This window comes from Hylobates moloch, unplaced genomic scaffold (assembly GCF_009828535.3).
Source record: "Hylobates moloch isolate HMO894 unplaced genomic scaffold, HMol_V3 SCAFFOLD_4, whole genome shotgun sequence".
Lineage (NCBI taxonomy): Eukaryota > Metazoa > Chordata > Mammalia > Primates > Hylobatidae > Hylobates > Hylobates moloch.
The window spans coordinates 38,530,246-38,544,052 of record NW_026652279.1 but is presented as its reverse complement, the minus strand read 5'-3'; the positions used below and the strand labels follow the sequence as shown (position 1 = coordinate 38,544,052).

Sequence of the window (13,807 nt, the reverse complement as noted above, 5' to 3'; positions counted from 1 at the left end):
GAGATGGGGTTTCACCATGTTGGCCAGGCTGGTCTCAAACTCCCAACCTCAAGTGATCTACCCCCCATCGGCCTCCCAAAGTGCTGGGATTACAGGCATGAGCCATTGCTCCTGGTCAGAATATTCTAAAATTTATTCATTTCATGAACATTCTTATACATATGTTTTCTGGTGAATATATGAATACATTTATGTTGAGTATATATCTAGGACAAAATTTATGTTAGTTCAGGCCTTTCTTCTGAACTCTAGACCTACATATCCAAATCTACTTGACATCTCCATTTATAGGCATTTCAAATTTAACATATTTCAAACCATTTGCTCCTCTTTCTGTGTTCCATGAGTCAGTAAATGGCTTCTTAATCCATCTAGCTACTTAAGGAGTCATCCTTAATATTCCTCTATCTTGACCCTTCCTGGCAAACCAATCCGTTATGAAGTCCCTTGGATACCATCTCTAATTTATACATATCTTGAAATTATCTACCTCTTTCTGTCTCTAACTCCCATTACACTAGTTCAAGCCACCATCATTTCTGGCTTTGCCTGATGCAACTACCTCCAAATGGCCTTCCAGCAGCCCTTCTTGCCCTATCCAAACTATTCTTCACAAACAGCCTGAGTGATTCTTAAATATGCAAATAGGATCCTACTTAATAGTCTTTATTAGCTGCCCATTGACCTTGGGCTGAGATGAGACAAGGGCCAGACCATGCTGGCTCTTATTGGCCACATTACAGATTTCAGGCTGTATTTTAGAAGGTATCTTAAGGTCAACGGGCAAAGTTTCTCCTTGCTCCCTACACTCCATCCACACTGACTTCCTTCTAGTTCCTAGAGCACACGAAGTTCTTTCATGCCCCAACAACCTCATACATAATATTTCCTTGGCGGGAAACATTCTCTAAGGCTCTTTAATATGCCTGCAGCTTAAAAGGCACTTATTCAGAGGTCTTTTCCCTGACAGTCCAAAATTAATTGATCATTGCACCCACTAATTTTCCCTCCCAGTACTGACAATTTATAATTCTGTAACTATGCTTTAATGTCTCTTGCTCCGATTACTCCTTAAATTCCATCAAGTGTTATGTCCACTCCTGTAACCCCGTGCTTAACACGGTGCTTGGCACATGGTAAACAGTCAGGAAATGCCTGTTTAATAATGCATGACCGATGCGAAGTCTGGAAGGGGTCGCAGGGTCAGCATCTGGCACTTCTCTGCCATGGTTAGTTTCCTTCTTGTGTGTGGGAATAGAAGGGGCCAGGTCTTCTCCTTGCTCACCCAGAGGGGGCTTTTCTCCCTGTCCCCTTTATAAGTGTCTGCTGTAGGGCCGCGTGTGAGAGACAAAATGCCTGCAGATACAGGGCGACGAGCGGAAGAGATTGGCCCTATTTCTTAAGTCAACGTAGTTCTGTCATCAGAGGACTCTGTACTTTTCTGGCGCAGGTGCGGGAGAAGCTGCCAATCTCTCCTGGAGTGGGTGGGACTAAGGAGGGCCCCGGGAGCTGGCGGGTTGTTGTGTCCTTCCTGCAGAACCCCATTGGCCCGGGCGAGCCGAGAGAACGGGGGCGTGGTTTGATTCTGCGGGCGCGAGCCACGTTGGACGCGCCGCAGCCCCGCCGAAAGGTCCCTCCCAGGCCCCACAATGCACTGCGGGGCGCGTCACTCGGAGCGGCGGGTCCCGTCTCGACAGGTACTCCCCGGCCCCTCCCAGTCCTCTTCTTCTTTTCTTAGGGGTCGTTTGAATCCCTGCCGGCCTCTGCCCGCCTCCCGCAACAGCCTCGGCCTTCGCGCTCGGGACTGAAGACCTACCCCACCGGCAGGAGCCAAGTCCGTGCCTTTGGGGTGGGAGCCGGGGCCGCGGAGCTCTGGAGGGACGGGCAAGCGGGGACCCCGTCCCCTTCGACTTGAGGGTTGTCTGGGGCCACGCGGGCGGCGGTTGCTCCTGGTCTGAGCCGCTTCGGGTATTGGGCAGCCAGGGAAGGAGTGTCTGAAGGAGAGGGACGGTCGCACTTGGCTGTCAGCATGGTGGTGGGGATTCCCTGGCGCCCAGGTGTCAGAAACACGGTGATCTACCTGTGTAGGTGGCCCGAGAGAGCTTGAGGTGGCATTTCCTATTTCTTTTAGGCAGAATGGGACTTGAACCAGTGTCTTACTTTACGTCTTGTGGGGATGGAGTGAGCACTGAGCCCAGATATCTGCCCGCGTTGGCTCACGGAAACCTCTTGAGACCCTGTCTCAAGAGTCACTTTGGGAACTATGTGGTAGAAGGGAGACCTGAGCAATTGGCTCGACAAGTGGAAGAGGCTTCCAAAAGAAAAAAAACGAGCCCCAGCTGGCTTGAATCTCTCTGCCAGTGAGGACAGCTTAAGATAATTTTTCTCCTGCTGCTTAGTTACCTGGATCATCCACCTGGGGCAGGGGGCGAGCTTGAGAACCAGTCCCTCCTATGCCTATTCAGCCAAGGCAAAGCCTAGCCCAGAGCAAAAGTGTCAACCACCAGACTGGAGATGTTGGGATCTTCAGTCAGGGGAACAGCCACTTTTCAAACTCTGAGTCACTTTCCATGTTACTGATATTTGCTTACATGCTCAGATTGTAAGGAATCAGGCAATGCCTTAAACGGTACCTCCAGTTTCTGATTAAGGTTCATTCAGTATTTGACTCTGACACCTGTGACCGTATCCTAAAGTAATAGGACATTCGGGTATTTCCTATGTTGAAAACCATCACATCTGTTTAGTGCCTTTTTTTTTTTTGCGTGCAACTGGTTAAAATCGAAGTATATCTTATGTTGGTATATGAAAGAGGCCCAGGTCCTATCACAGGGGTGCCTGTGACCTTCCTTGAGTGTCTCACAGAGTTGTTAGAATTGGGCCTGAGTTTAAATCCCTACTTTGTCACCTACGAGTTTAGGGATTAAAAAAAATTCCTTAAGCTTTCTGGGCTTGAATTTCCTCAAAGGTAAAATGGAACTAATAATACCTACCTCACAGGTTTTTGGAAGGCTTAAATGAGGTAATGTGTATAAATTGCGTGGTCCATGGATAGTAATCAATAAATAATATAGCAAATATTTAATATAGTGCTTTTAGCATGTTGCAATGTTTCAGGCGCTTTACATGATCCTATGAGATAGATACTATTGTCATCTTTAAAACAAGCCTATGAGATAGATACTATTAGGAGCCACAATGTATAGATGTGGAAATGGAGATATAGAAAGGCAAAGCTTGCCCAAATTTACATGGCTGGTACATGGTGGAGCCAGGATTAGAACCCAGGCAGCAAGTGAATAGCTAGTTTCTAGATCCCTGGTTTCTTGCCTCTTGTTGGTTTTGGGAGACTGATGAAGCATAGTGATGTAGAGATACTAGAAACTTAGACTGAAGTACCAGTTCTGCTGTATACTAGCAGTGTGACATTGAGAAAGTGAGCCTTAGTTTCTTCATCTGTAAAATGGTGGTTCTACCTACCCAACTGTGAACTGTGTGGCACTATACAAATGTTGGGAGCATGTATTGGGGGCCCTGTCCTAGATGTGGGTAAACTCTGTTGTGAAGCCTGAGGTCTTATACATGCTGTGCAGTGCAAGCACCCATAATAGGAGTGTCAAACACTGCTAGTGAGGTAGAGGGCAAGGCAAAATGGCAGAAATTCCATCCTCTTTATCACCCAATCTAACCCTACCCTCAGCTAGCACTTTTGATAAAATAATATGTACCATATTAATATTGTTTCCCAAACTTTGGTACTGTCACATATGCAAGATAATTTGATAAGCAAATAAACATTAAAAAATTCTCCCAAAATTTTCACACACATGCATATTTGAATGAAACAAATTCATTTAATTTAAATTAGGAGAAAAACTTAACATCTCAAAACTGATTTCACAGATATTATTGCTAAAAAATAAAGGACAAGAAAAGTCAATTCAAAGACCAATATTAGGTAAATAGTACAGGTGGATGAAGATAATTCTGAAAGTGGTACTTGGATGACTGAAGACTGGGAAGTTATGAACTAAAATAAATATGAGTGCTTTTGCCCGCAGTATAAAATGTTTTTATCTTAAAAGTGGCTTTGTGAAAGCATTTGGTTAGAATGTATATACAAAATCTACTTATATGTTGGGCTTTGTTTATTACCTTTTGAGAGATACCTTCCTGAGACATTGAGCCCATAATCATTACCCCCGCCAGGTTCTGAAGAAGAGGGGTGTCTTGTTATCTTGGGTCCAAGAACTTGCTAACCACTACTACAGTAGTTTGGCATTGTGGGAACTTACTTTCCTCAGCCTTTACATAAAAGTTTACCCAGATTTACCTAGATTCTAACTTGTGCTTTTTCCTCCAACAGTTACTGATGGGGAGAGGAAAAAATACCCACTATTCAGGTTCCCTATTAGTTAACTGCTGCCGTCCAAAGGCAGGTGTAATATTTTCTCTTATTAAAGGTGAGGAGAAATGGCCCAGTGCCCTAAACATTTATCTATGGCCCTGATAAGCTAAAAACTCCTAAATCTTCCCATGCAATTGTTGTAATCTCTTGCTTTCCACAGTTCCACTGGTTCTTCCTTGGGATTTTCCCAACCACAACCCTCCTTATACCTTAAAGATACTTTAAGCTAGCTTATGCCTGACATGGACAGATTTCCTTTTCTGCTAGCACAGTCCAGATAAGATTAGTTTAAAAAAACAACAACCTGTATTATGAATCCGTGGTCAAAAGAAAAAAAGTAGGGGTATGTTTATTGAATTGATGGAGAGACAGCTTAGCCTAAGGTGACTGGAGTCTGTCTACAGATTAGTTAAGCCTGACGTTGATCATTGGACATTGATCCCTGTTTGTCAGGCTTAAATTCAAGTGCTTTGGATGCTGAATCAAATTACTGTGGTAGAAAGAGGTTTAATTTTTTCCGTAAGAAAAATCTTAACTGTGGATAAGTAGAAACAATTCTCTGACAATCTTGTAATAATTTTGACAGGGAATGTAACTGCTGTGTTCTGCTTTTGGTTAAAGGCTAAAGTACCTATTAGGAAAATTTGAGGCTGGGCGCAGTGGCTCACACCTGTAATCCCAGCACTTTGGGAGGCCGAGGCGGGCAGATCACTTGAGGTCAGAATTTGAGACCAGCCTGGCCAACACAGTTAAACCCCATCTCTACTAAAAATACAAAAATTAGCCAGGCATGGTGGCGGGCACCTGTAATCCCAGCTACCTGGGAGGATGAGGCAGGGGAATCACTTGAATCCAGGAGGCAGAGGTTGCAGTGAGCCATTGCACTCCAGCCTGGGCGACAGAGTGAGACCCTGTCACAAAACAAACAATAAAAAGGAGTATTTGAAAGGTAAGTTTGTCCAACTTTAGTTTTCCAGTTAGTGAAGTGGTGGGCAACACACCTGCGTTGTTTGCTCTTTTCATCTGAGTTTCTCTAATTCAGGAGTGATGTTTCTTGATGGTAGGACTCTTCATTCCTGCTATCTGGCATAATTCATGGAACACATTAGATATTCAGTAAATGTTTAACGAATGGAACTTACAAACTGTATTCTTTTTACAGTATGTGTTTTAGAAAGTATGGATCATATATTTATTGATCTGTCCTCCAAGTCACTAAAGAATAACTTTGAAGACTACATGAAATTTGGCAACCTATTAATAAAGTCTATTCATAATATTTCTATTAGGATCCTAGAGAGGCCAGACATAAAATAATACAGTCTACTTTTATTTTACTTTTTGAGACAGGATCTCTCTCATCACCCAGGTTGGAGTGCAGTGGCACAATCATAGCTCACCGTTGCCTCGAACTCCTGGGCTCAAGCAACCCGCCTGCTTCAGCTTCCCCAAAGCAAGAACTATAGGCATATGCCACCGTGCCCAGCTGATTTTTAAATTTTTTTGTAGAGGCAGAGTCTCACCTTGTTGTCTAGGTTGGTCTTGAACTCCTGGCCTCTAGCAGTGTTGGGATTATAGGTATAAGCCATGGCACCCAACCCAATCTACTTTTAAATACTAAAATATGGGTATTTAGAACTGTAAGTTACAACTCACCCTCAAATTAATTCCCAGAATGGTTATTGTGTTGCAGTGTACTTCTGGAAAGACAACAGTTTTATAGTTAAATAATAAATGCTTAAGGGCATAAAGTAAGGCATTTTCCTACTTTCTTACACTTAGGCTAAATGTTACAATTGTGATTTAATAATTAAATAAAACATGGTAAAAAAAATTTAAAGAGGAGTTTATAGTATAGATATCTCTTTAGGGATCCCAGCTTTTTCATGCTACTGCTTTTAGGAGAGAAAAAACCTAGGTGAATGGAAAAAAACACTGATTGGGATATGTCACACTGGGACTTCAGTTTGAAGATTCCACTGTAGTAAAAAGACTAATTTGCTTCTGGATATTTTTCTCTTTAAATGAATGGAGGGGCTGGGCGTGGTAGCTCATGCCTATAATCCCAGTACTTTGGGAGGCTGAGGTGGACAGATCACTTCAGGCCAGGAGTTTGAGACCAGCCTGGCCAACATGGTGAAACCCCGTCTCTACTAAAAATACAAAAATTAGCTGGGTGTTGTGGCGCATGCCTGTAATCCTAGCTACTCGTGAGGCTGAGGCATGAGAATTGCTTGAATCTGGGAGGTGGAGGTTGCAGTGAGCTGAGATCGCACCACTGCGCTCGTCTGGGTGACACAGCGAGACCCTGTCTCTAAATAAAGGAGAAAAATATTAAAGGGTAATGACATAGTAACACCTAGAGATTTCTCCTTTTTCCTCATGAAAACAGGAAAAAGGGATAGTGAACTTAATGCATTAGCTTTATTAGTTGGGTTAATTTTTATTGTCAGATCAGTTATCACCATGAATGGGAAGTCAGATTTTAACTTCACACAGCAGTGAAAACTATCAGCTCCTGATTTGCAAGCTTTGTAACAATTGGTTTTCTGTGTGTTTTTTTTTTTATACATTACTAATTCATTTTTTCCTTTTTGGAATGAGATAATATTGACCTAGATGAAGTGGGCAGGTAAGGATTAATTTAGTCTCTAAGATACAATATTTTTGGAAAAATGCCTATGAAATTTTTATCAAATTTTTGAATTTTCACCAGTTGCCTCACCACTAGTTAGGAAGCCCTTAGTGACACTGTGCTTTGATGGCCTGACAGAGAAGAGTTATCACTTAATCTTAGATAGTGAACATGTTTTAATTTAATGTTTTAAAAAGTATGGGCCTTAGACAAGAAGCAGATTGTCAAGCCCTGTCCCACAGTCAGTGGTTCAGAATTTTGAGGGCAGAGCTCAGAAATCTGCTTTTTTAACTAAACTTTCAACTTCTTATGCAATCTGAAGTTTGAGAACCACTGTGTATTTTTTGAAAGGTTGAGTGACTGTTGACCTGAGTTCCTTCAGGCTGAGGCCTGTGAAGTCCTTTCATCTGTTTTTGTAAAGCAAGAAGAGAATCCAATAAAATAGGCTATTAAGATTTACTCTCTGGTAAAAAGATTGAGAACAACATTAAAACCAATATTCCTTTAGCTTTAGGATTTATTTTAAATAATTTTTTTCTGATTATAAAAGTAGTATATGTCTACTGTGAATATTGAGAACATTTAGGAAATTATAAAATAATAATTACCCATAATGCCATTTCTTAGAGGTGAGCATATTCTTAATTTGGCATCCTTTTCTGCATCCATTTTTCAATCCCCTTTTCAATCTCTTTATCTTCGTCTCTTTATCCTTATGTTTGCATAAAACAACATTTGCAATTTTTATCCTGCTTTTTTCTCTTTAACATATGAGCATTTTACCACATTGTTAAACTTTCTCCACAAACATAACTTTTAGTTGCTGCATTATATTCTGTTATATGAATATACTATAATTTACTTAACCATCACCATTTTATAGGATATTTAGATTGCTTTCAGTTATTTGAGTGGAAGAATGTCTTTCTGTTTAAAATTTTGCCTGGATTTCTGATTATTTTTCTCAAGACAGGTATATATTTAAATTTATTGAGGTTAAAAGGTATGCCTTCAAACTCCTGTTGAAATTGCCAAATCATTTTGAGAACTGTTTGTACCAGTTTTTACTTCCATCTGTACTTATGAGAATGCCAGACAGAAGTATTATTTTTTAAAAACCTAATGTGGCTGGGTGCAGTGGCTCATGCCTGTAATCCCAGCACTGTGGCGGGCGCCTGTGGTCCCAGCCACATCCTATGCTGTGGCATGGGATCCCAGGCTGAGGCATGAGAATTGCTTGAACCCTGGATGGGGGATGTTGCAGTCAGCCAAGATGCGCCACTGCACTCCAGCCTGGGTGACAGAGCAAGATGCTGTCTCAAAAAAAAAAAAAAAAAAAAAAAAAAAAAGCTAATATGTTAAGTGAAGCATAGCATGTTGTTTTAATTAGTTTTTTTTTTTCCCCTCCTGAGATGGAGTCTCACTCTGTCACCCAGGCTGGAGCTCAGTGACGCTATCTCGGCTCACTGCAACCTCTGCCTCCCAGGTTCAAGCGATTCTCCTGCCTTGGCCTCTTGAGTAGCTGGGATTACAGGTGTGCACCACCACACCCGGCTAATTTTTGTATTTTTAGTAGAGAAGGGGTTTCATCATGTTGGCCAGGCTGGTCTCAAACTCCTGATCTTGTGATCCACCCACCTCAGCCACCCAAAGTACTGGGTTTACAGGTGTGAGCCACCGTGCCTGGCCATTTTAATTACTATTCTTATATTACTAGTAAGTTGAACATTTTTACATATGCTTATCAAGTTTGGCTTTAATTTTTATCTAACCCAAATTGTTCATTTTGTTTTAGGTCTTCTCTGTTGGTTGAAATGTCTATGATTTTATCTGCCTCAGTCATTCGTGTCAGAGATGGACTGCCACTTTCTGCTTCTACTGATTATGAACAAAGCACAGGAATGCAAGAGTGCAGAAAGTATTTTAAAATGCTCTCGAGAAAACTTGCTCAACTTCCTGATAGATGTACACTGAAAACTGGACATTATAACATTAAGTAAGACTTCAGTTTGCTTCATTTGACTCACTTGCCCAGTAGTTGTCATTTTAATGAAGTTTAAGTGGTTGCAGTAGAAAGGAGTGATTAGGAAAACCTGTTCCAAGTCGAGCATCATATTGTTCTGAACTTATACTAAATAGTCATCATGTCAGCAGCAGCCTTTTTGTAGTTTCTTTGTATTTATATCTGGCTCTAGGAAATTTTATAGTTGCGCAGATCATAGATATTCCTCTTATAAGTTGATCACTAAATATTTATTTGCATTCTTACTTACCTAGGGTTGTAGTAAGCAAACTATAATTGGAAATAAAAAATTTTTACCTGATATCTGCCCTCAAAGAACTGAAGCAGCTTACATCTAGTGGGAGGGGGTAGCACTTACCACTGTATCATATACAAATCAAGTAAAACTGGGCAATGGGATAGAGAGTGACTATTTATGGTGGTCAGGGGACTCTCTGAGAGGGTGACATTTGAGCAGAGACCTAAAAGATGAGAGAGGAGGTAATTATATGAAGGATGCTGTGGATGAAGAGCAAGGCAGAGGTAGCAGCCAGTGGAGAAGCCCATTTTTACATACCAAGAGACAGAAAACCAGTGATCCTGAAGAATTATGGACAATTAATAGAGTTGCAGAAAGTGAGGCCAGAAAGGTAGGAATGGGGCAAGTTATGTAGTGAGTTTGGAGTCTATTAGTCTGCTTAGTCTAATGCAGTAGGAAGCCATTGGGTAGTTTTAAGCTGTAGAGTTACATGATTTCATTTGGCATAGAGTAGATCATTCTGCCTGCACTGTGAAGAATAAAGGAGAAAGTGGAAGCAGAGAGGTCAGATGGAAGACTCTTAGAGAAGTTCAGGTGGGGGTGCTGATTGTAATGAGCTAGGGTGGTAATGAATAGAAATAGTTAGATTGGGGCTATATTTTGGGATTAATACCAGCAAATTTTCCTACTGGATTGAAATGGGATGTGAGGGTAAAAGAATAATAATCACCTGTAGTTTTTTGGCCTGAGGAACTGGATGAATAATGTAGCTGAAATGAGCAAGAAAGGAAAGGATAAGTGTGTCTCATTGGTAAAAAGTAAGAGTTCTGTTTGGACATGTTAAATCTGAGATGCCCATTAGACATCCAAGGGGCACTGCTAGGTAAGCAGCTGGATATATGAGTCTGAAGCTTAGTGAAGAGGACAAGTATAGACATTTAGATTTGGAAGTCAGCTTACAGTTTGTGATTAAAACCATGGGAATGGATGAGACCACCTTAGAAAGCTTAGACGTGAAACAATTAGAGAACAATTAACATCTGATATCAAGCTGGATCTTGATTACGCATACAGAAGGAAATAAGGTAAAAACACAGTCCATATAGGATATAATAAGCAGAGGGCTTTGTTGTTGAGATGAGACATGAGCCATGTCCTGAAGAATTAATAAGAGTTGGCTAAGGCAGGGAGGAGGGCATTCCAGGTGTATGGAGGAGAGGCAGAATAAGCAACATGATTAGCATGGTAGGTGTATTAACATGCTTATCCTGGGTCAGTGGATGGTGATTTATGGATAGTTGTGAGACATGTATGATAATCATTGTGGGGCCAGATCCTGGATTGCCCTGAAAGTTCAGATTGAAGGATGTGACTTTGATGTAATATGTTATAGGAAGCTCTGCTGCAGGTTCAAGGGAAGTGACTTGATAAAAAAACAATCCTGAGACAGTGGAACTTAGGGTGAGATGGATAGTCCATGAGGAGAGAGGTAAGTCAGAGAGGCCAACTTATTATTAGAGCCTGAAGTAAGAAAATAAACCTGCAAATGAAAATTAGAACACCAAAAGAACTAGAATGATAATGAGAAAGTTTGATTGGGGATCACTTTGAAGTTAGATCACTTCAAAAGAAGTGACCAAGCTGGATAGGATGGAATACCAGAGATGAGAAGAAGGAAGGGGCAAAGATGACTGAAGCCTTGGAATTGGACAGAATGATGGTGTCATTGCCAGAAATGAGATCTTTGGAACAGACTGTTTATGAGGTATGAGGCAGAAGAGAAAGATAATGAAGCTCCATTTTGATCATTTTTTTAAGACACTGGGGCTTCTTAGGCTGGAATGCAGTGGCACAATGACAGCTCACTGAGCCTCAACCTCTTGGGCTCAAGCGATCCTCCCACTTCAGCTTCTCGAGTAGCTGGGACTACAGGTGCACACCACCACACCCAGCTAATTTTTTTATTTTTAGTAGAGATGAGGTCTCACCATGTTGCCCAGGTTGACCTCAAACTCCTGGGCTCAAGTGATTCTCCTGCTTGGCCTCCCAAAGTACTGGGATTACAGACATGAGCCACTGCACCTGGCCCACTTTAATTATTTAAATTGAGGTTTTAGGCCAAGCACAGTGGCTCACACCTGTAATCTCCGCACTTTGAGAGGCCGAGGCAGGCAGATCACTTGAGCCCAGGAGTTTGAGATCAGCATGGGCAACATGGGGAGACCCTGTCTCTACAAAAAATTAAAAAATTAGCCAGGTGTGACATAGTCCCAGCTACTCTGGGGAAATAGGTGGGAGGATCACTTGAGCCTAGGAGGTTGAGGCTGCAGTGAGCCATGATCTCACCCCTACATTCCAGGGTGACAGAGCAAGACCCTGTCTCAAAAAATACATATAAATAAAATAAATAAATTGAGATTTTGACAAGGTAGTTCAGTGGAGATGGGATAGAGATTTTGGAATCATTCACGTAGATGTGGTTGATATTGTGAGGGGAGAAATGCCTACTGGGTTTAGAGAGAGGCCCAGGTTAGAACCTTGGAGAATGTCCACAATTTCTTAGATCACCTGGATAATGGTAAGATAATGGCAAGATGTTATATTTAATTGGGGTTTCTGAGGGCTTAATTAGAAAATATTGTGAATATGGTAATTAAAATATATGTAAAATGTCTCAACCTACTTCTATTTTTTTAGAGGAAAAACTTGAAATATTTCATTATTTTATTTAATAGGCTCTGTTAGTGTCCTGGGTCATTATTCTGAGTTTTATTTGTGAATGTATAGTGGTATAAACAAATATCAAAGTTATAGGAGATTGGCTTGAATGTATATTAATTCTGGTAGGTGTGCTGGACTTAAAAAAAACTTTTGCAATTTTTTTTCTTTTGACTCTTTTTTAAAATTAAAAAAATTTATTTTGATTTTTCTTAAAAGTAAAGTAAAATGTAACATTTTAACATCCCTTCATTCTGTTTAACTGAAAATCCTAGATTTTGTATTATTTAGTTTTATTTAGTTGTACTCCAGCTTATTCCACACAGAGGATTTGAGGCAATTTAGGAAAAAAAAATTCAAGGGGCCAAGTAAGGGAGTCAAAAGAAGGAAAATAGAGATAGAAGAATAATAAACCGAGGTAACATTTCCTTCTGGAGATGCAAACTAGATAGTCCATCCATTTGTTAGATAAAGGTTGCAGATATTACTGTTGAGTTTCCTTGTGGCCAAAGCAATGGGGGATAATCCATAGGATTTAGTGTCCATTGGATAAAAACATTGTTTTTCCTGTTATTGAGACCTGAGGTAAATAAAGAGGACAGCATTTGGATAACATTCTTCCAGCAACCATAATTATGAGAGTTTAGGAGTGGGATAAATCAGCAGAAGTCTAATCTGGTCTAGTTCAAGAATACAATTCAGATAAGTCAAAAGGAAAAGATTACCTGGCTTTCCAGAGCCATGCATAGAAAAATGTCTGTGCATGTTTTTTTGTACCAAACCTTCAATAAGGATTGGAAAACAGAAGTTCTAGTTCTAGTTCCTGACAAGGACCTGGATTTCATATATTTTCTATCATTGATAAGAGATCTTGTGGTTTAGTTTCTGTTTAATGAGGTTGTTACCTTATATGACAATGAGCTTAGACTGAAATGCGTAAAATTGAGAATTTGTGTGTGTTACCTGACTTAAAATTCTCACACCACAACTCTTTTTCTAACCACTATGAGTTTGCTAGATAAAACTCACGGGTCTGGTGTAGCAACATCATAGCACAGCCTGCAGTTGCCACCGTGCTGTCCCTCTTTTCTCCTAGCCATATTAAATGCTTCTTTCCTTCAAACCCTCCTTCTTTTGAATCACCTTCTTTGTCATTACTATTTCATGTCTCTAATGATCTCACTCCTTTTACAGATCACCTGTAAAACTCGGTTGACTGCCTTTTTCATCACTTATTAAAATTTCTTATTTTTAATTTATTTTTTTTATTTCTCCATCCTCTCTTTATAACAGGGTTGTAACTCATTGAGGGAATTGATCTGCCATGGCTTATACTATTTTTGATTCCTCAACTCTTGGCATTGTGGTTTTCAAATTTGTATAGAAATTGAGGTACTCTTTCTTTACAGAATCTCAAAATCACTGAGTGTATAATTATGTACCAAATCAGTTGATACCTCATATGAAATTCTAGTTGAAGAGGCAAGGGAAGACCAGAGTTTGAAAGAAAAAAAAAATCAGGGGAGTAACATTTAAAATTGAGATAATTAGGCTGGGTCTGGTGGCTCACGCCTGTAATCCCAGCACTTTGGGAGGCCAAGGCTGGCAGATCACCTGAGGTCAGGAATTTGAGACCATCCTGGACAACATGGTGAAACCCTGTCTCTACTAAAAACACACACACACACACACACACACACACACACACACACACACACACACACACACACACACACAAAGCCGGGTGTGGTGACGGACATCTGTAATCCAAGCTACTCAGGAGGC

At 40.7% G+C, this 13,807-nt stretch overlaps 1 protein-coding gene across 4 annotated transcripts in view; it reads left to right on the top strand.

Moving 5' to 3' along the window:
• Positions 1-1,653: 1,653 nt before the first annotated feature.
• SEC22A (SEC22 homolog A, vesicle trafficking protein) overlaps positions 1,654-13,807 on the top strand; it is a 74,069-nt gene continuing 61,915 nt past the window's right edge. The window contains exons 1-2 of one of the 4 annotated variants that reach the window (XM_032150005.2): positions 1,654-1,697; positions 8,839-9,039. In XM_032150005.2, coding sequence (XP_032005896.1) covers positions 8,858-9,039 — 182 coding nt within the window. In that variant the 5' untranslated portion in view covers positions 1,654-1,697; positions 8,839-8,857. Of the gene's footprint in view, positions 1,698-1,754; positions 1,850-1,883; positions 2,085-8,838; positions 9,040-13,807 lie in introns of those variants that run through there. The other 3 variants (XM_058437422.1, XR_009213102.1, XM_058437420.1) reach the window with 3 other exon arrangements.